The sequence below is a fragment of the Macaca nemestrina genome, chromosome 7 (assembly GCF_043159975.1).
Source record: "Macaca nemestrina isolate mMacNem1 chromosome 7, mMacNem.hap1, whole genome shotgun sequence".
NCBI classification, from domain to species: domain Eukaryota; kingdom Metazoa; phylum Chordata; class Mammalia; order Primates; family Cercopithecidae; genus Macaca; species Macaca nemestrina.
The window spans coordinates 150,040,444-150,065,340 of record NC_092131.1 but is presented as its reverse complement, the minus strand read 5'-3'; the positions used below and the strand labels follow the sequence as shown (position 1 = coordinate 150,065,340).

Genomic DNA, 24,897 nt, shown 5'->3' with positions numbered 1-24,897 from the left:
AAAAAGGAGTCTGGATGAATGAGAAGGAGAGGGGGAGGGGGCAGGAGAGAAAAGAGGAGGAGTTGGGAAGGAGAGAGGAGGCATGAAGGAGGCACTGGGAGGGAGGGAGGAGGTGATGGGAGGGAGGAAGGGATGGGAAGGAGGGAGGAGGACTTGGGAGGGTGGGAGGAGGAGATGGAAGGGAGGAGGAGGAGATGGGAGGGAGGAGACATGGGAAGGAGGAGATGGGAGGGAGGAGGCGATGAGAGGGAGGGAGGAGGAGGTGATGGGAGGAAGGGAGGAGGAGATGAGAGGGAGGAGGAGATGGGAGGAAGGGAGATGAGAGGGAGGAGATGGGAGGGAGGGAGGAGGTGATGGGAGGGAGGAAGGAGGAGATGGGAGGGAGGGAGATGGAAGGGAGGGAGTCTGGATGAATGAGAAGGAGAGGGGGAGGGGGCAGAGGAGAGGAAAGAGGAGGAGATGGGAAGGAGAGAGGAGGAGATGGGAGGGAGGCAGGAGGAGATGGGAAGGAGGGAGAAGGACATGGGAAGGAGCGGGGAGGAGATGGGAGGGTGGGAGGAGGAGATGGGTGGGAGGAGGAGATGTGAGGGAGGAGGAGGAGATGGGTGGGAAGGAGAGATGGGAGGGACAAGGAGATGGGAGGGAGGGAAGAAGAGATGGAAGGAAAGGAGGAGAGATGGGAGGGATGAGGAGATGGGAGGGAGGGAGGAAGAGATGGGAGGGAGAAGGAGACGGGAGGGAGGAGGAGATGGGAGGGAGGAAGAGATGGGAGAAGGAGACGGGAGGGAGGAGGAGATGGGAGGGAGGAAGAGATGGGAGGGAGGAGGAGAAGATGGGAGGGAGGGAGGAGATGGCAAAGAGGAAGGAGAGATGGGAGAGGAGATGGGAAGGAGGGAGGAGATGGGAGGGGAGGAAGAGGAGATGGGAGGGGAGGAGGAGGAGATGGGAGGGGAGGAGGAGGAGGAGATGGGAGGGGAGGAGGAGGAGATGGGAGAGGAGGAGGAGGAGATGGGAGAGGAGGAGGAGGTGGGATGGGGGAGGAGATAGGAGGGAGGGAGGAGAGAGGAAGGAGGAGGGAAAGGGAAGAGAAAGAGGGAAGATAGGTGGAGGGAGAAGGGAGGGGGGCAAACAGGAAGGGGAATAAGGAGGACACAGGGAGGAAGTTGGAACTAACCCTTCCTGAAGATGTGCTAAAGAATGAGGTATGCATGTCACATATTTTAGTGCCATCCCATGTTATAGATGGGGAAACTGAGGCTGAGAGAAACTCAGATATTATCACATATTCTGTGAACGTGTCAGAGCTGGGTGTGAACCAGGGTCAGACCTCCTTTGTCACCATGGCATCCCTCTAACTCACAGAGGAGTCCCAATATCAGGGGTGCCACCTTTCAGTCAGCTGGCCTGGCAGCTACAAGAACCCGGGACACAAAGGCCCTTATAACCTTGTGCTGTTTTAAACCACTTATAATCTAGAGAGGGGTGCGAAGGAGGCAGAAGGGCAGGAAGAGGGCAGTGGCAATGGGATGCCTGCCTCTGGCTCGCCTGGGAGAACAGGGACGGCTGCCAGGGCTCCGCCAGTGAGAGGCTGACCACGCATTCTAAAGCACTGGACTTGGCTTCATGTCACAGGTACTTCCCATAAATACCCATCACCCACACCTTTCTGCCTGAACTTTCGTTTTTTCTGGCCCGGAAGGGGGTTGCCTAAGCCTATACACCTCTAGGGGCCCATCTGTTTGGCCCCTTCACCTCCATTGGTTTCGTAGGTTTATCCCGAAGTCCTCTGGAAAAAGGAAAAGCTGATTATAAAATGCACTCAGCGTTATTTTCGATCTGCAAAACACAACCTATTCCATGGAGCTTACCCCTGAGTCTCCACATGCTGTCACATAGTCCAAATCCCGGCAGCACCCCCCGTGACAGCGCAAGCTCACAGCGGAGGGGGCTTCCTGCCCATGTGGGGAGTGGAAGCATTCTCCGGAATACTTTCCCTGGGCCTGTAAAGTGGCTTTTTGGATTGGAAAATCACAGTCTACTTTGCACATATCCTGAAGATGCTCTCCACCCCTCCAAACATAGAACCCGGAATGTGCTTCCCCTGGGCCACCTTTCCTTCCTTTCCTGTGCCGACCTTCACTTCTGGGAGCCGGAAGGCACACTGCAGAGCCAAAAAAAAAAAAAAAAAAAAAAAAAGGCTGTGGGACAGAGGGCTGGGCATGCCACCACAAGGCGGCCAGCTGCACCAGAGGCCACTATGGGACATTCTGGAGCAGAGCTCAGGAATCCCATGGTGTCCCTGACCCCTTCAGCAGCTGGCAGGAGCTGGCCAGACACTGGGCCCATTTCCTGAGCCCCTGCCCAGACTGGAATCTACTGGGACTTAAAAGCACTCTCTCTGGGCTCATTGGAGGCAGGCAGAGGCCTTTTATTTTTCTCTCTTTACCCCAGACCCCGGTGTGCAGTAAAACCACCAGTAACTGCTCTGCAAATGATCAAATTATTATGTTTATTTGAAGTGAGATGATGGAAAAGCTGGCCGGGCTGATTTTGGACCGAGTGGCCCATCACGATACCTGAACAAGCAGTTGTGAGGGTGGGCCTGGCATACCCCTGGAGCATCTGCTCCAGGCCTGTCCTATGGCTGTGCCCAGCTCAAGCTCTGGAACAGTCTCTCTGAGGAGCAGGGCCTGGAGCTGGGCTTGCAAAGCCAGAGCTACCACCAGAAGAAGGGCTGGGCTGGAGCAGGACCAGGAGAGGAGACCCGACAGTCCAAGGGACAGGGTGCTTGCAGCTTTCAGGCGCAGCCAGAACCTGCCGGCAGACCCCAGGCCACCCACGAGGCCGCAGGGCAGGCCTCACCAGGAATGACATCTGGTGTCTGAGGTGACCTTTTATTCCCCTAGATAATAATGCGTGCCATCTTTTTAAATGAGAAGTTTTCTAAAGCAAAGACTAAGCATCTACATCTTACAAAAAAACCAAAAAAGGAAAAGAAGGGATCCTATGACAAAAAGTACTTCCTTCTTCCAGAAGGAATTCTGAGTCTCAAATAAAGAGAAGATCTTCTTTTAATATTGTTTTTCTTTCTGTATAAGAGAAGCAGACATTATTATTCATGACTATCAATCAATTTGCATATGTAATTATAATTGCAATGCAATACATATGGATATAATTTATATGGACAAGATCCACTTTAACCTAAGTGTTTCCACTAATTCTACTAATAGGTTTTTAAATAAGTTTACTATCCTGTGTTCCTACACAGAGTTTTGCTTGCTCTCAGAAGCATTTGTTTACAAACAGCACTGGCTTTCCTTTCAATTCAGAGAAAACGCCCTGTCCAAGTGACACAGTGACATCATCATCATTCATCAGTCAAACCACCTGTCCTTTTGAGGCATTTCTCTATGTCATTTACAGCAGTTCACCATAGACAAAAATGTTTTACCTGAAAAAAGACAATAGAACAGGAAGCTGAAAAAGACACTTTTACAATAAAAACATTCTAAAAAAAGTGATTTTTGTCTGATTACATTTGGAATTGGAATTTGCTTCTATCCAGACCAGTTACCAGTCCTCAGTCCATAAAACCAGCACTTCCAGACGAAGGTTCCAGGCATCACAGTGCACAAGAAATATCAGACTTTAAAGTGCTCTGAAAATGAATTGACTCAAAGAAATAATACGGACTATATTAACTGCTGAATTCTACTGGTGACAGAATGAGTTGAGGCTACTATAATTTAGAATAACCTTAAAAACAGATACATTTTAAAGTGTTCCAAAAGAAAAATACTGTACTTGAAGGTATTCTCGCAGTGCTGAAGGCTCACACTAGTGTATTTCCAGAGGTGACAGTTTTAATAGTCATATTGGAGACGCTTAGTGACCTGTGAGCCATGGTTGCTCCCCTAAGCTAAACCGCAGTAAACCTAAGCTCCTCTAGAGGTAATATCTATTTACATGTGAAGATTTCAAATTCTCAGGTATACATGAGTGCATTGTGAGATGATTAGGCCCAGACCTGTGAAGACACAAACAGATAGATTTTAGACCTTTGTAGTTAACAACTTATAAAACTTGAGCTTAAAGAGATAAAATTAGTCTATTCACACACATGCATGGGCATACACACACACACACACACACACACACACACACACACACCCCATCCAAAATAGGGTGCTCCTGTGCCTTAGAAGGATAACACTGTACTCCTAGCAACGCAAAGGTGCTTCTTTGGACCCGATCCCCTCCTCCCTTAGTTAATTGTTTGTGGGGCATCTGCAGCCTCCTTACTAGGGTCTGGTTACTCTTACAGATTGACAACCAGAACCATTTGAACCCATACAGCTCACCGTATACATTAACAGGACTTTACTCAACAGATTGACAACCAAAACCATTTGAACCCATACAGCTCACCGTACACATTAACAGGACTTTACTCATTTAGGACACTCTTACCCAGGAAGATGAACTCACAGATAACTTTTTTATTTGCTTCAGGAATTTTGCAAAAATCCTAACACTAGACTACTCAACTTACCCTCTTTAGAAAATACACCCACGTCTCAGGACAATATAGAGCATCAAATGAGTACTTACTTTTAAAGGGTTCGTTCGAAACCCTCCCCCACCCATGTCCAGCAATCCTAAAACTATTATATCACAAAGTTGTCCAATCCTAATTAAGTGGCCCCCAACAAAGACCTGCCTTAAACCAGACCAAAAAAACCTCGTGCATGCCTTTGTCCTCCTCTTCTGAGATGCCACTACACCTCTACCAATTCTTGATGTTCCACACTGAGGTAAGCAATCAATTTAGCTTTGCTCTATGAATGGGCATCTTTTTTTTTGAGACAGAGTCTTGCTCTGTTGCCCAGGCTGGAGTGCAGTGGGATGATCTCGGCTAACTGCAACCTCTGCCTCCTGGGTTCAAGCGATTCTCCTGCCTCAGCCTCCCGAGTAGCTGGGACTACAGGTGCCTGCCACCACGCCTGGCTGATTTTTGTATTTTTAGTAGAGACGGGGTTTCACCATGTTGCCCAGGCTGGTCTGGAACTCCTGACCTCAAGTGATCTGCCCACCTCAGCCTCCCAAAGTGCTACAATTACAGGTGTGAGCCACCACGCCCGGCTTAAACAGGCTATTTTGGTAGTATTTTGGGGGAGCCAACACTCAACAAGGTTATGGAGCTATCTTTGAGAATTTAATGAAAGCCATGAGGACAAAATGCATACACCCCAAATTTGGCATATATAATTTCAGGGGCTTCACTTCCAAAATTAAGCTATAGGAAAACTAAAAAAAAAAAAAAAAAAAAGGAAGATAAAAGTAATAATTTCAGGGGCTTCACAGCCTCTTGGATCTGTGACCCTCGTCAGCACACGGTTAATAATTGTAATAAGAACCCTATACTATAGGAGAAAAGACTGGTTATCTGTGGTTTGCCAAAGGCTAGAATCACAAGAATCAGACTTTTAGGGTCAAAAGGAACTTTCTGGATGATGAAGCCTAACTATTCCCTCACCTACAGGCTGATACGCAGTTGTCGAATCTGTACGAAAATACCTGCATTGATGGGGCACTCACTACCTCTCCAGGCAACTAGTTCCTCCTGTGGCTGTGGGCAGAGCGGAAACGAGAGCTCCGCGAGGCTGACCAGGCCCACCTGAGCTTACTCTGAAAGCCTTCCCTCTGCTTCAGAAGGCCCGTCACCCCTCCCCTCTCCTCTCACACACAGAAAAAGAGAAAACCACCTCTCTTACTCTGAGGGTATGATCCCATGATCCTGAGCAGAAAGCAGTCCCATCGGGGGAAACTCGTAGAGTGCTAACGCGGTTTTCATGGCCAAACAGGATGGAGACCCGGGACCCTTTGAGAACATCCCAGACGTTGATAGTGTAATCATTGTATCCAGCAAACAGCAGGCGACCTTGAAGCAGGGTGAGATGATAGCTGTTAAGCCAGTTCCTTGCTTCCTGTTTCTCATTACATGACTGTCACTCACTCACTCATTCAGTAAGCAGTGATTCAGGCCCACTGAGTCCTAGGCACTTTACTTTGCCTTGAGGATTTAAAGGGGAGAAAGCACAGTCACGGCCCCTGGTGGAGGATGTGGGGCCGAGAGGAACAGATCACTGTAGCATCCCATGGTAACAGCCATAATGCAAGTGCTTTACACACGTAAAGTGCTATGGCACCAGAGAGGAAGGGGTATCAAGGGGGGCACTGCAGACACAAATAAATTATTTCTAGTCATTTGCTAGTTAACAACTTGTAAAACTTGTTTAAAGAGAGAAAGTTAAAGTGACATTTGAGCTGGCTCTTGAGGGTTGAATAGGAGTCAGTCATGCAGAGAAGGCAGGGAAAAGATGTTCCAGGCAGTAGCAGGAACTTCATGTGCAGATAGTCTAGGGATGTGTCTGGGGAAATCGAGTGGTCCAGGTAGCCAGCCTGTTACCTCTGCTTTAACTTTCCATTTTGCTTTCTTTCTTTGACATGATCTTTCTGGAGCTATGCTTTTTCACTAGCAACTTCCCACAAAGGAGCCATGAGCTTCACGGCACTGAGAAGGGACTCATTTTATTTTTTCCCTTTGAGTCGGAGTCTCGCTCTGCTGCCCAGGGTGGAGTGCAGTGGCACAATCTCAGCTCACTGCAAGCTCCATTTCCCAGGTTCAAGTGATTCTCCTGCCTCAGCCTCCCGAGTAGCTGGGATTACAGGCATTCACCACCATGCCCAACCAAGTTTTGTATTTTTAGTAGAGACAAGGTTGCACCGTGTTGGCCAGGCTGGTTTCGAACTCCTGACCTCAAGTGATCGCCTGCCTTGGCCTCCCAACGTGCTGGGATTATAGGCGTGAGTCACAGTGCCTGGTCAAGAAGGGACTCTTGCTTAACCTCCACCTTAGAGAAAAGTTCCCTTTGGGGCATGAAGAGAAGCAAAGACTGGGGAGAAAAATGCCTGAGAGCATTGCAGAAGTGAATTTCTGACACTTCATTGCCTTGAAGGACAGCATTAGGTGAGTACACAGCCTTCATCTCCCCCTGGAGTGAATGGGGCTAGGGGAAGTTGCCTGGAGCAGGGCAAAGTGGGAGGTCAGAAGCTCAGAGGAGGAAAACTGGTGCAAATGTGGATGATTTTGCATACTGGTCCACAGGAAGCTCGGTTAATGAAAAGGAACTGAGTGATGGTGGAGCGCTAGTTTCATTCCGGTCCTGTCTTACAGTCCCGGGAAAAGTTTCTGAAATAAAATCTTACCACTGAGGGAGAAGTCCACGCTGGATGCTCCAAATATGATACTCTCTTTGGAATAGATGGCGACCTCCCTGTCTGCCCGCAGGTCATAGAGGCGACACTGGGGGGCAAATAAATAAAGCAGCACTTACTTCTGGCTTCAGTTTGGTGATGTGATGACCACAGAGCTACAGGTAGGTGCTAGTGACTTGTGCAGTTTAAAGGATGAAGGAAAAACTTCTTAGTTTTTCCTACTGTTATTTCATCCTTTAGTCCCGACTCCTATTAATTTCTATTAGTCAGTAAAGAGTCCCGATTCCTATTAATCTCTATGAGTCAGTAAAGAAATGACAAATATAGCAAATTTCTTCAGGTATAAAAACAAAAGGAAGCCCCATTTTTTTTTTTTTTCTGATAAAGGGCACATGTTGATTGTAGAAAATTCTGAAATATTCAGAAATGTATACAGAAGGAAATGAGGGTCACCCTAAATCCTAGAGGTATTTACTAATTTTGAGCTGTTTCCTTCAGTCCTATTTCTATTTTATGTGTGTATCTGAATGGGCTGGATGTTTCACTATTGCTTCTATTAACATTAGGTTATACCTACTTTCTCATATCATTAAAAGAAAACTTCAAAAAACATTATATATATGGTTACTGAATATATCAGAATCTATTTAGCCAAATCCTGTTGTTTCGGTTGTGTTTAATTTTTCTCTTTTATAAATATTATGATGACTATTCTTACATAAAAATCTTTACATGTGTTTCTGGTATTTTCCTTAGACGAGGTAAGAAATAGAATCCTTAGAAGAGTTATCAGGAAATAGCATGACCAGATCAGAAGTAGAGATGTTTTATTTTCTATTTTATTTTATTTTGAAATGGAGTTTCGCTTGTCACCCAGGCTGGAGTGCAATGGCGCAATCTTGGCTCACTGCAACCTCTGCCTCCCCGGGTTCAAATGATTCTCCTGCCTCAGCCTCCAGAGTAGTAGGGATTAGAGGTGCCCGCCACCTCGCCTGGCTAATTTTTGTATTGTTAGTCTCATTTAGTAGAGATGGGGTTTCACCACACTGGCCAGGCTGGTCTTGAACTCCTGACCTCAGGTGATCCACCTACCTTGGCCTCCCACAGTGCTGGGATTACAGGCATAAGCCACCATGCCTGGCCAAGTAGAGATGTTTTCAAGCTCTTGATTCGTATCTGCCCTCTAGCAGGGTGATGCCAACTATCCTGACCCCAGGCTTGTTCCAGGCTCCCCACCAACCCAACCTCTGAGCATTTCTTTGCTAATCCAAGTGGCAAAATGGGCATCCGACCACTGAAAACTTAAAACATACATTTCTTTGATTATGGGTGACTTTGAAAACATTTTCAGGTGTTTACTTGCCATTTTGGATTTACTGCTTTGTAAATGACCTGCATTTTACCCTCTTCTTTAATTGGAGTGTTCGTTTTACTGCTTATGTAACCCTATTCATATCTACAGGATTTCAACTTGGCCTGTACTGTATGTGGCAAGAAGTTTCCATGATGTATTCCCTTATGTTGTTATATAGCTTTGACATACAGAAGTTTTACATTTTCATTATTTCAAAACTCTCAATCTATTCTTTCGTAATTTCTTTAGCAGAAAATGAGAATGAAAACCATTATTTCATAAGGTATTTTATATTTTGAGGGCAACAAGAAAATATTTTTTCTCTTGAAAATAATTTGGCAATCAGTATCAAAAGCCTTAAAACTGGGTCTATTTATGGCTCAGCAAGTTATGTCTGAGAATGCTAAGGAAATGATAAGCAAGGTACAAAAACACTAATAGCAATGTTTTTAACAGAAAAAAAAAACCTTGATAAGAGCCAAAAATTCAAGACGGATGTCACGTTCATAACATGGAATACAACTCAATCATTAAGAAAATATAATGGAGAGAAATATTTATCGGCCTGGGAAAATGTTCACATTCTGTTAAGTGAAAATGCCAAATTACAAAGCATTTTGTTTGTCAAAAAGAAAAAAGTCAGAAAGGAATTCATCCAACTATGATTTTTCTTGGGTAAGGAGATCAAGGTAATTTAATATTCCCCCAAATTTTCTTCATTGAGTACTCATTACTTCTATAACCAGAAAAATAGTTATTTTCTAAAAATAAGTTAGCAGATCCCTCTATTGAATAGGAAAAGCTCTCAATAACTTAGAAACATACCGTAGCATCATCTGACCCTGAAGCAAAGGCATCTCCACTGGGATAGTACCTGCAGAGAGAAAGTACTTTATCCAGGGTGGTGATTCCCGACCCTGGATGCCCATCAGAACCATGCTAGGCCCTTGGAATCAGAATCTCTACTTCTAGGGACTTAAGGAATATTTGCAGTAGAAGACAGAAGAGGAAGCTCATACGTCAGGCCCACTGACTTCTAGTTTTCTTCCCTGTTAGTGGGGGACAATGATGCTGGCCTTGTAGAGTGAGATAATGTGTGTTGATATCAGGCACAGAACACAGAGCAGACCCCCTGTAAATATAGTTTCCCTCAATCACATATCTAATTTCTAAGACTTGGCCCAGAGCTCAGGGATAAGAAAGGGGTTATGAGCACAGACACGGAATCAGATGCACAAAGCCACATGGGATGTCTGCACTGACCATTTACTACCTGCGATACTTTTGGCAAATGACTTCCTCTTGCCCAGCCTCAGTTTCCTCATCTGAAAAGTGAGAGTAATAATGCATATTTTCTGCTGTGAAGTTTACGTAAGACAGTCCATGCAAAGAATCCGGCATGGTGCCAATTAAAACACATTCCATGAATGATGATTATTACTGCTATAGTCATTCTCTTCTCAATGATTAGTGAGAAATATGGGTCCTAAATTATAATCCAGAGGCAGAATGAGAGCAAATGTCTTTAAACCCCTCCGCTCTGCCTCACCCGGCTGTGTTCCCCACACCTTCCATTGTTTCTTTTTTTGTTTTTTTTGAGACTGAGTCTCACTCTCTCACCCAGGCTGGAGTACAATGGCCTGAACTCGGCTCACTACAAACCTCCACCTCCCAGGTTCAAGCGATTCTCATGTCGCAGCCTCCCAAGTAGCTGGGATTACAGGCACATGCCTCTATGCCTGGCTAATTTTTGTATTTTTAGTAGAGATGGGGTTTCACCATGTTGGTCAGGCTGGTCTCGAACTCCTGACCTCAAGTGATCCACCCTCCTAGGCCTCCCAAAGTGTTGGGATTACAGGTGTGAGCTACCACACCAGGCTTGTTTCTTCTTTCTTGTGCCAGTGACTTACCCTATAGCTCCACAAAAGCCAGAGGAGGAGCAGCCCTTTAAAACAGCTAAAGTTATTCCTCCTACCCGCGGGAGGGGAGAGTCAAAACATTTGGCAAACGAGAGGGAAGCTTGACTTTGTGTGACTAACTTACACTGGCCTGAAAGACGGGGATGGAGAAGAGAAAAGCTGGATGAGAAATGTTAACCATTTTCAGCTCTGCCCCAGTCAGTCCATCACGGTGTGGGCACATTATGTTTTTGAAAGCATTATGAATTCATGGAGTATCTGACGCATCCATATTCCAATGTCAAAATGATTTCTAGACTAAATACCATTTGGGGCCACATGGGCTATGATTTCCTTCTGCTGGTGGGAAGTTCAGGGACCAAGTGTATTATCTTCCAGGTAATACGCAGATTATCTGGAAGAGACTTTTTGTGCCCCCAGTGTCCCCTCTCTCTCTCCTATAGCTATGGTTAAATAAAAGCAGGATTTTTTTTGAATGGCACCAAACCCAGGGGGTGCTACTGGAATTCAGTGGCTGGGCCACACGGATGGTAAATGTCTTACATGGAACATTCCCTTACAATGAAATGTCCTTCCCAAAATGCTAATAGTGAACCCCACCGAAAAACACCGGTTTGTTCTGTTTTTCCTGGGCACACGGCAGAATGAAAACTGTTTCTAGTCTTCCTGTAGCCAGATGTGGCCATATGATCATGTTCTGGCTCATGGGATGCAGACAGAAGCGATAAGTGCAACTCTCCTCTACCAGCCAGCTGGAAAGAAGGCATGGTGGTAGGCCAGTGGGGGCAGGAGAGGGAGCACCATCCTAGGGAGTGGGTTGCGAAGACAGAATGAGCTGTCATAGCAGCTCAGATTTTAAGGTGAGAAAAAACTTCCATCTGGTTTAAGTCACTGTTATTTGGGCTTCTCTCATACAAGCCCATGTCCTAACTAATCCAGTGTACTACAAAGGGCATGCTAAGAGAACAATGACAATGCTCAGTAGAACCTCAGCCTTGGGTAGACATGGTAGCCAGTGTTTGCCCTGGAAGAAAATCAAAAGGTACCCTGAACATGGCCCACTGAATCAGTCCCTGTAGCATCCGTAAGATGAGTCTCAGCATCAATTTACACCGTTCCATAAACTAACTTAATTGAAACTGCATTCACTCTATATAGAAAAATGGCCATTTAAATTTTTAAGTTATAGTGTTCTCTATCAATAATTGGGTTTATGTCTCCATTTATCAACATCATCTTTTATTTCTCCCATTAAGAATTCATAAATAGTTTAAAAAGTTTGGTTACTTCAAATACTTTAAAAAGCAAGATTTTCTCTCTCTCTCTCTCTGACTTCCTCAGTGCAGGAGGAGATCGATGAGTAAATTGGCCATGCAGTGTGGTCCCCCTCACACAGGAGGGCACCTAAGTCAGCCCTGGAAACCAGGGGGGCTTCCTGGACAGAGGGAAGCTTAAGTTGAAAACTGATGGTCAAAGGAGGTTAGAGGCAGAGGGCTCAAGGGAGATGAAACAGCTCAGGTGAGACAGTGTGCATTTTATTTTTTTATTATTATTATTTTGGAGAAAGAGTCTCATTCTATCGACCAGGCTGGAGTGCAGTGGCGTGATCTCGGCTCACTGCAACTTCTGCCTCCTGAATCAAGCGATTCTCGTGCCTTAGCCTCCCAAGTAGCTGGTATTACAGCCATGTGCCACCATGTTTGGCTAATTTTTGTATTTTTAGTAGAGACGGGGTTTTACCATGTTGGCCAGGCTAGTCTCCAACTCCTGACCTCAAGTGATCTGCCCACCTTGGCCTCCCAAAATGCTGAGATTACAGGCATAAGCCACAGCGCCCAGCTGAGTGTGTGCATTTTAAAGCTGTACATTGGCCCTCCATAGCCATGGGTTCTACACTCATGGATAAAATCAACTGCAGATTAAAAATATTCTAAAAAAGAAAAGGATTGTTGCATCTGTACTGAACCTTTTTTCTTGTCATCATTCTCCAAACAATACAGTCTAACAACTATTTACATTGCATATACATTTATTAGATATTATAAGTAATTGAGAGATGATTTAAAGTACATGGGAGGATGTGCATAGGCTATATGCAAATACTATACCACTTTAATTTTATTATTTATTTATTTTTATAACTTCAGCATACCCTGAGAAAATACTACATAGTTTTATGTAGGATTTTGGTATCTGAGGGAGGTCCTGGAACCAATCTCCCACAGATACCAAGGAATGACTATACTTTATTAATACATAGTGGCTTATTTTTGTGGCTTTATCTTCTATCTTGCATTTTACTAACTTCATTTACTATCTGTAGTGATTTTCAGATTGATTTCTTTTGATTTTCTAGGTAATTACTGCATATTTACAATAAGTGAGAGTCCTTTTGCTTTTTCCTTATCCCACATTTGAGGGCAAGGAGTACTAAAGTAAGTACGTATTGTTTTTTGTTCTTGTTTTTAAGAGAAACAATTCTCGTGTTTTCCCACTAAGTATAATGAAGATTCTTGGGAGTTCTGAGTATAATGAAAATACTTTATAAACTGTCTCAACAGTACCATCTTCCATACATGGCAAGTCCTGACCTCTCTCTTAGGATCTAATTCATGGATCCTGCTACTTACTTGACATCTTGAATGTTTAATAGGCATCTCAAACCTAACCAGCCCCAAAGAGAGCTCCCCAATCCATATGCAAAACCCACCTCTTCCCCCTATCCTTCCAGTCTTCCCTGTCTTAGCACATGGACTGCTGCTTACTGCCCTCGATAAAAGATGTGGGTTCCCTAAGCTCAGGGTTCTTCTAGAGTGCATCCCTTGCATCTGCCAGTGTCATTTGGCCCTTTTCATGTCTCCCTGTGGAACTGGGGCTCAAATACCAGCACAAACAAGCTGATATCCTGGCTACTGCCATTACTATCAGTAATAAACTGTCTTTCATCTCTGACCCAGGAGTCTCGTGTCTTCTACCAGCATCCATGAGCTATGGCAGCCCAACTTGTTAACATGTAGGTAGACAAAATCTCAGACATTTCGTAATTCTTGACATTTCTGTCTCCACCATGTCTTCCTTAGTTCCAGTCACCATCGTATCTTTGTTGAACTCACACAACCACCTCTAACTGGTCGTCATTTTTCCATTCTTGTTCCCTACAATGTTTTCTCCATATAGCCAGTGATCTGTTTGGTTTGTTTGGGTTTTTTCTTTTTGAGACATGGTCTCACTCTGTTGCCTGGGCTGGAGTGCAGTGGCACCATCTCGACTCACTGTAGCCTCAATCTCCCGGGTTCAATCGATCCTCCCACCTTAGCCTCCTCCGCACATCACCATGCCCAGCTAAATTTTTGTATTTTTTTTTTTGGTAGAGACAGGGTTGCACCATGTTGCCTAGGCTGGTCTCAAACTCCTGGGCTCAAGCAATCTGCCCGCCTCGGCTTCCCAACAGAGAGATCTTTTATGATCAGGTTAGCCACCCCTACCCCTCCCAACTCAAAACTCTCCAGTGACCACCTGGCCTTTTTTTAGGTCCCTTAACCTCTCATCTCTGTGCTTTTCCCCCAGCTCTTTGCGTGCCTGGCTCTTTCATCATCCTGGCCTCAATGTAAATGTCACCTTCTCAGTAAGGCTGTCTTTGACCTCTAAGAAATGACCCATCCCATCTCCCTATTTTACTTTTACCATAGTAGTTATCAGTATCTGAAATTGTATATTTGTGTTTGGTCTAGTTTGTCTCCTGTAAGAGAGTAGAGACCTTGTCTATCTTGTTCACTAGTCTATTCCCAGTTTCTAGAATAATATCTAGCATATAAATACTCAGTAAATATTTATTGAATGAATGGATGAAAAATGCTGATTCAACCTAGGGAGGATATTAATTGCTCCTAATGCAATTAAATTAAAATTCTCCATGAGTTCTGAAGCACTGTTCAGTTCCACCACAATCAGCCTTTCTTCCTGGGGAGGCCTCTCTCAGCCAAGTAAACTGATCTGGAGGCGGTTCCTTGGCTAAGGATTACCCAAGCCAGGCAATGCCGGCAGAACAGAGAGGTGGCATGAACATTCTACTCACTGACCGGACACTGTTGATGTCAGATTCATGTGTTTCAAAGGCCTGCACGCACTGACCGGAGCGCATGTCCCACACCATGGCTTTCTTGTCACATCCCTACAAATGCAAAATTACCCAGAGTTATGGCCACTTCAAGGAATGTCTATAGACAAGGCACGAGTCCCAGTTATATAACAGAGACCATTTATTTCCCATTAGCAAATGGTTGACAACACACTTTTCTGAGACTAGCTTTACCTGAGGGCAGTCTCCTCAGTCAGAAAGCCCTTAGCAGCCTAAACTAGGTCTTGGGATGGGAGGCAGGAGGCAAGGCACTCAGTTTCCTCTTTTAGCTTGTTTTCTTCTTTTGAGCATTTCTGAATGGAGGCAAACCCTTCTTACCCTCCCCCGGGTATCTCCCTTCCCTTCGTTTTCCCTCTTTTCTCTCTTCTCTTTATACTTGCCTCCCTAAGCCCAGAGGGCAAGGCAGGCAGGCAGTGGTGCGTGGTGGGCCCTCTCTAGCTGTGACATTAATGGGTTGGCAGTGCCCAAATGGAGCAGCTGAGAGTCCCAGCTTTGTTTCGGTGTATGGAGCAGCCCTCAGCAAAGCTGGAGAGCCAGGCGCCCCGGGCCATCTGCACCCTCAGCAGCATGCCGGGCTGGGAATCCGCAAACCAGAGGCCCATCAGGGTGCTGCCATTGACGCGCCGGGTGGCTTAGGCAAGTCACCTCCCCGGACGTCTGCCTCAACACCTGTAAAGTCAATGCTGTCTTCAGGTTGCTAACATGACCCAGAGGGTCACAGACGTGAGGGTTTTCCCATTATACTGTCAAGGCTCTGGGAGCAGCTTGATAAGTTCCTGCAGAGTGGTCATGTTATCAAGCTCAAGAAGTAGAATGTGGACTCTCAATAGTCAAATAGCTTAAATGGTCAAACAGCTTAAACAGTCAAAAAGTAACAGCTTAAAATTGGTGTCCAAGTTATTGGTTTCAACTTGGAGCAGAGGGAGGTGTGTAATGAAGCACCATCACACATCTGAGGAAGGCCCGTGGCCCAAGTGTCTTTACTGAAAATGTGGGCAAAGAAACCAGAAAGGCCTTCACGTCTTTAGAGGACAAGAAATTGGATGCAGTTTAGTGCTCTGGATGAGACAATATGATCTCCAGTAATAGCAGTAATTTTTAAAAAACACAGTAGAGTCGAGGAGAGATAAACACGGATACCAAGGCACAGGGGTGAAACATCTACACATGGCCGAATACCCAGGAAGAAAATCAGGGTCCCTGCTGACTACAGCTCATACAGCCCTTGCCTGGCTCCTAGGATCGATGTGTGGGCAGCCTGGAGCAAAGGTCCCTTAGGTGTCCCAGCTGCAGAAGTCACCTGACAGTGTGTGCGTCACTGTCCTGTCTCACCACTGCCTCCTGACGGAGGTGAGACAGGACCCGTGGGAAGGCCAGCTGGCCCAGCTCTCTGTCCCTATTCTCAGGCTGTCCACAGAAAGACTCGCCCCTCCCCTTTGCATACACACTGCAAACTCTTTCATCTACTGCTTGCCCCATCCTGGGGAGGGAAGTGCAAACACCACTGTGCACTATGCCCAACTGATAGAGGATGCAACTTCCAGTCAGGCAGCAAAGCCCCGACCCAGGCGCCCTGACTGCTAGTCTAGCACTTCTCTGAGTCTCTGTGGCCCTGTGTGCCAACTCTGAGCTTTCAAAGCCTCTGTTTCTTGCACCCTGTGATGGGAGGGAGGATGGTGGCTGGTAGGGGTGGGGTGGGAGAGTGCCCCACAGGCCCCAAGGCCCTGGCGGCATCACAGCGTTGCCTCAGCTCAGTAGCCATCTGACCTGCCATGCCCTTGTGCGCGTCTCTGATGCTCTCAGATGCTAAGTCTCTGCTATTTATTTGAGGAATGACATTTTAAAATGTGGCAGATATACACCTTGAGTTGCAGCACTCATACAGGACAACATTCCAGATTACTCTGTAGACTGCTAACATCAGTGGCAGAACAGAAGGAGGCCCTCACAGCTCAGCCCTGTAGCTGCCCACCAAGCCCCCAAGAGGGGCCTGGAGCCAGTGCAGTCACTGCAGGAGCTGGGGGTTTAGTGGGGAGTTGAGGACAATTCCTGCAGTCCCTTCTAGGGAAGTGCCTAGGCTAATCCCATGAATGGACAAGAACTGCTACCATAAGCCTCCTTAGTGGACATAGGAGCCCTAGGGAGTTTCCGTTGGGTCTTTACCCCAGACACGAAGGTGTTTCCAGTTTCTGAGGGGGCCAGGTCCAAGCAGAGGACGTCAGCCCCATGTCCGTGGAAGCTCTGCAGTAGCTGCCCGCTCTCCACGTCCCACAGGGCACACGTGCCATCGCCGCTCGCTGTCAGGATCTGCCCGCAGAAAAGGACAGGAAGTGGGTGGCTGTGGTTATTGCTTCTGCCAGGTGCAGTCAATCAGAGGCTTAACGTTCTGCAGGAAAAAGCAGACTCTACACACACACACACACACACACACGCAGACACACACACACACGCGCGCACACACACACACGCAGAGACACACACACGCAAACACACACACACGCAGACACACACACACATGCGCACACACACACACGCAAACACACACGCAGACACACACACGCAGACACACACACACGCAGACACACCTGCTGTATCTGGGTTCATGCACAGAAATCTCTCTCCTATACAAAGAAGGAAAAAGTACATTTCCTGCACTCTCACGGTCCTTGAGTTGTGTGTTTATGTGCCTGCCTCCCTGCAGAGCTGAAATCCTGGCGGCCTCATGGTGGTACCTACAGGGCTCTACACACACCTGGCTCGTAGGAAGTGTTCCGTTAGTCTCTGCTGCACGTTTGAAACCTTTGATGCCTCCCACTGCTGTGCGGGCCAGACACTTAAAGTTCTTCTTGGATACTGATGCACATCACTGGGCTGCTTGCTAATACAGAGTCTGGGGTGGGGCCTGAGAGTCTACACTTCTCACAGGCTCCCAGGGAACACTGAGGCTGGTCACAGGACACACTGGGAGCAGCAGGGGTCTAGGCAGCATCTTGTTGGACACGTTCTCTGTTGTTGCTTTTCCCAAGCACAGTGCTGTTCAGAGGCTTCCCAGGACCACTGACGAGAGCAAGAGGATATTCATGCATATACAGGTTCAAGAAACATTTGCTGTGTGCTGACAGTGTCTGCCAGGCACTTTGCTAATGCATGAGGGTTTGCAGAAAGATTGTGTCTCAGTTTCTGTTCTCCCAGAATTCAGTTTAATAGGATTGCCAGTAAGAATGAAACTAACATAATTCCCCATCCCTGTGTTAAACAATTCTGGGACCAGGCCAACTTTCCTGTTACTATGTTAAACCAGACTGAGACCGAGTAAAAATAACTTCACTGCTTGCTGAGAAAATACCTGCTCCTGGGAGAAAAGACTGTGAATCCATTAGACAACTTAACAAGATTAACAGCTTGCTCATCCAGACTCACTTCAAGACTGTTCCCTTGCTGGGCTCACCAATCCAAAGCTAAAATGGCTTTGCAAGACCCACCTTCAAATCACCAAGCCTGGACCCTGAAATCCTCTAAGTACCCTTCCCTAATTCCTCCATTTTCAGACCCTACTAAGATTCTGCCAGTGCAGGTTCTCCCTTACTGCAGGAGGTCAGATAACCTTAGCTTTGCTTGGCTGCAAGTATTTCTGATGTTCGCTTGGGGAGTTGACATCACCAGTGGACAAGGATCGAAGACAACAGCATGGGTGTCTCACCACTGCCTCCTGACGGAGGTGAGACAGGACCCATGGGAAGGCCAGCTGGCCCAGCTCTCTGTCCTTATTCTCAGGCTGTCCACAGAAAGACTTGCACCTCCCCTTTGCATACACACTGCAAACTCTTTCATCTACTGCTTGCCCCATCCTGGGGGGGGAAGTGCAAACACCACTGTGCACTATGCCCAACTGATAGAGGATGCAACTTCCAGTCAGGCAGCAAAGCCCCGACCCAGGCGCCCTGACTGCTAGTCTAGTGCTTCTCTGAGTCTCTGTGGCCCTGTAGTTACTGGGATCCAGTGACTGGATCCAGGTGTGCACACAGGAGGGTCCCAAATCCAGTGTGGTGATATCTGAGTTGGTCTTCAAGGAAGAGTGAGAGCTGGCCAGGTGAAGGAAGGGAAGGGGAGAGAGAAACTCCAGGGGGGCCTATGTCTGCACTAAATGAAAGGTGAGTCCGTTCACAGGTGGGGACTCAGCCTGAAGCCAAGAGGGCACTCTGGAAGCTTCTGGGCAGGAGAATGAGAAGAGCAAACGTATATTTTAGGAAACTCTGGCGGAGGCCCAAAGAGCCTCTAGATAGCTTACGAGTACAAAGGTCAGCCATAGAGTAAAGGCACACGGGGGTGCCGGGGGAAAGACACGGGGGCGGGGCTGAAGTTTTACTTTTTGTCACTGCCAGTGTGTGTGAGGCCTGGGCTCTGGCTGAGCATACCTTCCTGGGGTTGGGAGAAACGCAGTGAGGACTCAGTTCAGGGCCCTCATAGGCCCAGCTGGCGGCATCACAGAGCCCTGAGCCAGCTGGGTACTGACAGCAACGGAGGGGACCTGCAAGGGAGAAGCTCTGGATAGCAGAGCCTCCCTACTCCCTGCCTTCTGGCTGCTCCACAGGGCCTGGGTGGGGTGATAAGACTGGAGGAAGTGGCTCTTGCAGCGTAAGTGTCCGCAAGATAGTCCTTTGTGGGTGATGACTGATGGCTGAGGAAAGAAAAGAGGAATCAGGCCTTATGTGCCGCTAGCACACAGTGCACCCACCGACCACACCACACCTTCAATTTCCAGCTGCTGATAGGGTCTCTCCTCCTCACCCTTTGCCCCCTTTGCCTTTTTCTCCCCCTCTCTCTTATATGTTAGGCCTTGCACATAAAGAATCTCATTTTCCCCCCAGCACTTTGGGAGGCCAAGGTGGACGGATCACCCAAGGTCAGGAGTTCAAGACCAGCCTGGCCAACATGGTAAAACTCCATCTCTACTAAAAATACAAAAATTAGCCAGTTGTGGTGGCTCATGCCTGTTGTCCCAGCTATTCGGAAGGCTGAGGCACGAGAATTGCTTGAACCTGGGGGGCAGAGGTTGCAGTGAGCTGAGATTACGCCACTGCACTCCAGCCTGGGCAACAGAGTAAGACTCGGTCTCAAAAAAAAAAAAAAAAAAAAAACTCATTTTTTTTTTTTCTTTTTCTGCAGGGAAGGAACAAATTACAAGGAGGGGAATCTGCTCCCACCCTAGCATTGAACCCACTGGCTGTCCACAGGACCCCCTCCAGCCTCGACTTCCCTCAGGAGGCCTGCATACATCCAATAAGATGACTTAAGCTGGCAAAGTAGCTTATGGACACACAAAACCTGAACCGAGGCTGAATTTGGGTATTAATATTTTGTTAGACGCTTGAATTCCCTTAGTCTCTCCTGGCCCACACCCACTAGTGGTTGTTCCAACTCACCGTTTTCCTAACACTTGCAATAACTTACAGTTTATTTTGAGATACCAGGTCCAAACAATTTTCTTTAAGCAACGACCCAGTCTTGCTCTTTAATTTAGGAAATTTTCATACCATACTGTTTGGTTAAAAAAATGAATAGTTTTTAAAAGTTAAAAGTAGATTTCTAATACTTTTCAATTTTGTGTTTGTGATCTTCACTATAAGTAAAAATAAATTTTAAAGACCATTTATTCACATAAATGCATTAAACAGAACCCCTAACTCATTGTCACTCATTTGTTCTGGAATGCAGAGAATTTGTAGGTTTAATACCATAGTCTCATACCAGCCACTTGAGTTTCTCTTTTATCATCCTAGATCCCAGGGATTGAAGAAAGCTGGAGGTTCATGAGTTCAGTAGTACCCAAACTAGGCTGTGTATCAGAATCACCCATGAAGCTTTGTGTTAATAATAATAAAATTGGCTGGGTGTGATGGCTTAGGCCTATAATCCCAGCACTTTGGGAGACCAAGGCGAATGGATCGCTTGAGCTCTGGAGTTCAAGACCAGCCTGGGCAACACAGTGAGACCCCATCTCTACAAAAAGTACAAAAATTAGCCAGGCATGGTGGCACGTGCTTGCAGACCCACTACAGGCCCACCAGCTACTTGGGAGGCTGAGGCAGAAGAATCACTTGAGCCTGGGTAGTGGAGGCTGGTGAGCCCAGACTGTGCCACTGCACTCCAGCCTGGGTACTAGAGAGAGACCTTGACTCAAAAAACAAACAAACAAACAAATAAATAATAACAGTTAACACTTACTAATATTTACCAGGGACTATACTATTTATATGAATCATCTCGTTTAAGTCTCAGAAAACCTTATGCAGGACAGATTTAATACTTTACTATCCTCATGTGCAGGTAAGAAAAATGAAGCATGCAGAAATTCAAATGCTGTCTAGGATCACTAGCTAGAACATGGTGGAGCCAGGATCTAATCTTACTGTCTGTCTCCGGAGCCACCCTTTACCTGCTCTGCCTCCCAGGCCACGTCCCCGCTGAGGTAGCCAGCTGAGACTTCCCTCTATCTCTGGCTAAGCTACTTGTTGGAAAAGAAAGCACCTTTTAACCTAGAGGTGCCCCCTTTCATCCCCAACCCTGCCCTGTGGCAACACAGAGTGAGGCTGATGGGTCTCCACAGAGGGGCTTCAGATGCCTGATGGTTGCGGTAGCCCCCTGAGCCTGCCTTCATCCAGCTTAAATGTCCTCTGTTGCTTTGGTTTGCCTCAGGCCCAAAGACATCTGGTTTTGGCCACTGCAGCCAGCCAGTGGCCACAGTGCCCCCTGCTGAACAAGTCTGCAAGATTCCTGGTTAGGCTCAAATATTAGGTGTAAACAACAGGTGCACAATGGCGATATTGCAAGTCCCAACATCCCTCCTGTCAGCAACTGAACAACTACCCAGCCACCTGACCTCCCTGCTTCTAACCTCCCCATCCCCCCGACATCAATCACTGAAGCCAGAGTAAACTACGGAAGGCTGTAATCTAACTCAGACACCCTCCTCTTCCAAACAAACCCAAATCGGACTCACCCCTTAAGGGCTCCTGCCACCTACAGGGTCCAGCCCAGGCACTCAGGGAGCCCTGGGATCTGGCCCCACCCACCTCTCAGCTGCCTGCCTCCCACTGTGCTCCCTCACACGCTGTGGCTGCCTGGAGTGGCAGCGGTCCTTCTTCACTGACAGCAGCAAGTCTGTGACCAACCCCTCCTGCTCGGAGCTCCCCAGTTCCGCCACTGTCCAACCATTACTGGTTTTCATGAAGGTCCCTGAGGGCCAAGACTGAGCTTTTGGCCCCAGAGCCATGTGGTATCTGGCAATGTGGGTAGTAGGTACTGAGAAGGTTTGCTGAATAAGTGTGAATAAATAAATGATGCGGTGCTTTCACCACTTGCTAAATAAAACTTAGTCAAACTGTTAAAGGTTGTGTTGTTTTCACTGTAGTGTATTCAAAGTAGAGCAAAGATTTAATATGGTGAAGCATTTTCTTTTTGCGTTGGTTAAAACAGGACTGTAAAGTGAGATGCATGTAGTGCCCAGCTCTGAAGCCCGACAGCTCAGTGAAGCTTTACACACGTTAGCACGCAGACCAGGGCACAGTAACTGCCTCTACCCCAGGGGGTTCTCTGCTCCACTCCCACCCTCGCCAAGTCAGTCAGAGGAGGATTTTCAATATGCCATGTAGTTTATCTCAACTCTATCAACCATCACTAGCCCCAACTTTCTCACGTTATTAAAAGTCATAATAATAACTGATGAGAAACAATAGGAGCTTCCCCTTAGAGCAAACTACTGGAGCACACCCATCTTGTTCACAGAGATGCCAAAAGCTTCCTCTCCTCTCTGCTCCTCTTTAGTGCTCCTTGGCAGGTCAACCTGACACCGGGGGCCGCTTATTTACCTGCATGTCAGAGTTGGTGAAGCTGCAGGCCGACAGGTAGTTGGTGTGCATAGCAACAGACTTCTTTTTGGCAGCCATGTTTTCATTTTTGTCAAACGTCAAGGGATACACAGAACACTTATTATCCAAACCACTAGGATGGAAAGAAAGAAGTACCAAAGGTTAATGCAGAGTAACAGAATATGTGTCTACTTTCCCAATCACATAAACTTTTCAACATATTCTCTTTAGCAGTATCATATATTGTAACCTTTCCTCCAACTTTTAAAGTTTTTTTTTTTTTTTTTAAATAGAGACAGGGTCTCGCTATGTTGCCCAGGTTGGTCTTGAACTCTTGGCCTCAAGCAATCCTCCCTTGGCCTCCCAAAGTGCTAGGATTACAAGTGTGAGCCACTGCGCCCGGCCAGTTTGAAGATTTTCAAACCTACTGTAAAACTGAAAAAAAAAAAAAAAAAGAATAGTATACTGAATACCCAGATCCCTTCCCTTAGATTCAGATGTAACATTTTGTCATATCTGCAGGGGCAAATTCTGAACCATTTGACTGCAAACTGCAGATACGACATTTTCCTTCTGAACACTTCCATTTGCAAATTTACATCTCCTAAAAATAAGAACAGTCTCCTATCTACCACATCCTTATCACATTTGAGAAAATCAACAAAACCTCCGTAACATCATTTAATAAGCCAGCCATATTCAATCTTCCCCTATTGTCGCTAGGATCCAGGGCCCAACCAAGGCTCACATATTGCATTCAGTTGTTACGCCTTTTTAAGATCTTTTAATCTAGAACAGACTCTACCTACTGTTTGTTGTTCATGACAGGAAATCTTAAGATTGGCTGTGTATAGAATGTCACATATGGTAGATTTGTCAGATGGTTTCTTAATGGTTAGATTCAAGTACTGTAGAACATTCTGGCAATAAGAGTATCAAGGTGCTACTGTGTACTTCTTTCTTATTGCTTCATGTCAGAAGGCTTGTAATATCTCTTCCAAGATTGGTAAAGCCAACTTTGATTACTTGGTTAAGGTGGACCACTAGATATCTCCAGGGTAAAGGTAATTTGTTCATAATCAGTGATAATCTGTGGTGTGATGTTTTTGAGACCATAAAAATATCCTTTCCTCAACCACTTTCATACAGGAACTTTATGAATCAAACCTTGCTTGAATCAAATATTACTTTAGGGGTGGAAAAGGCTGATTTATTTTGATAATGTCTTCCATATTTATTAGCTGGTGTTTTTCTGTAATGAAGAATCCTCCTTCCCACTATCACTGTACAGTCATAAATTTTTCTTCTTAATTGTATCATGATCCATTATTATCATTACTACATTTGATGCTCAAATTACCCCAAATTTGGGGCCTCTTCAAGCCAGCTCCTGTTTTGTTTTGTTTTGTTTTATATATGACGCCTATTGGTCCTTGAATGTTCCTTTACTTTCTAGAACAAGAAAATATCCTAGCCTCACTTTATTCTTTTCCCCCCAAAGACCTAACCCCAGCCTTACCCTAAGGTGCTCTGCTTTCTTTTTGTAGGGAACAATATTTAAGATGGGGTCACTGTTTTCTGACGCACTGGGAAAGCCAAGGGTCCCTTCTGCTTTCCCAGCTTCCTGGGAGATGCACAGGTGTATCCTTGGGTAGTTTCTTATCAGTAATTAGCTTTGGCAAACTTGTTTATAGAATGTGCAGGGGAGGCTGGGCGTGGTGGCTCACGCCAGTAATCCTAGCACTTTGGGAGGCCAAGGTAGACAGATCACCTGAGGTGAGGAGTTCAAGACCACCCTGGCCAACATGGAGAAACCCTGACTCTACTAAAAATACAAAAATTAGCTGGGCGAGGTGGCACACACCTGTAATCCCAGCTACTTGGAAGGCTGAGGCAGGAGAATTGCTTGAACCTGGGAGGCAGAGGTTGCAGTGAATTGAGAACACACCACCGCACTCCAGCCTGGGCAACAGAGTGAGACTCTTTGTCTTAAAAAAAAAAAAAAAAAAAAAGAATGTGCAGAGAATGATTTGCACTTAGGCTATGGTAAGGGACAAGCATGCTGTGGACTATGGTCCTCCCTGACCCCTGAGCTGGGATATGTCCTCCCCATCCTGAGTCATTTCTGTTGAGATACTTATTACTTAGGGTTATTTGCATTGGTACGAGAAGCAGGAAGGTTTTGCAGGGTGATGCATCCAGTGTTGAATCTCTGCTTTAGTACCCAACTAATGTTGTGATCTTGGTTACGTATTCATCTTCGAAATCCATGATGACACCTGGCCCAGTGCCTTGCACACAGGAGCTCGTAGTAAGTATACAATACCTAAATGAAAG

General features: G+C 46.2%; 1 protein-coding gene across 1 annotated transcript in view; it reads right to left on the bottom strand.

Annotated features, from left to right (window-relative positions):
- Positions 1-2,489: 2,489 nt before the first annotated feature.
- The window catches only part of LOC105490201 (G protein subunit beta 5), a 55,673-nt gene continuing 33,265 nt past the window's right edge, over positions 2,490-24,897 (bottom strand). The window contains exons 5-11 of the mRNA XM_011755605.3: positions 22,561-22,693; positions 16,856-16,999; positions 14,634-14,725; positions 9,461-9,509; positions 7,273-7,369; positions 5,778-5,944; positions 2,490-4,030 (exon numbers count right to left, since the gene is read on the bottom strand). Of these exons, the coding sequence (XP_011753907.1) occupies positions 4,019-4,030; positions 5,778-5,944; positions 7,273-7,369; positions 9,461-9,509; positions 14,634-14,725; positions 16,856-16,999; positions 22,561-22,693 (694 nt within the window). The 3' untranslated portion in view covers positions 2,490-4,018. The remainder of the gene's footprint in view (positions 4,031-5,777; positions 5,945-7,272; positions 7,370-9,460; positions 9,510-14,633; positions 14,726-16,855; positions 17,000-22,560; positions 22,694-24,897) is intronic.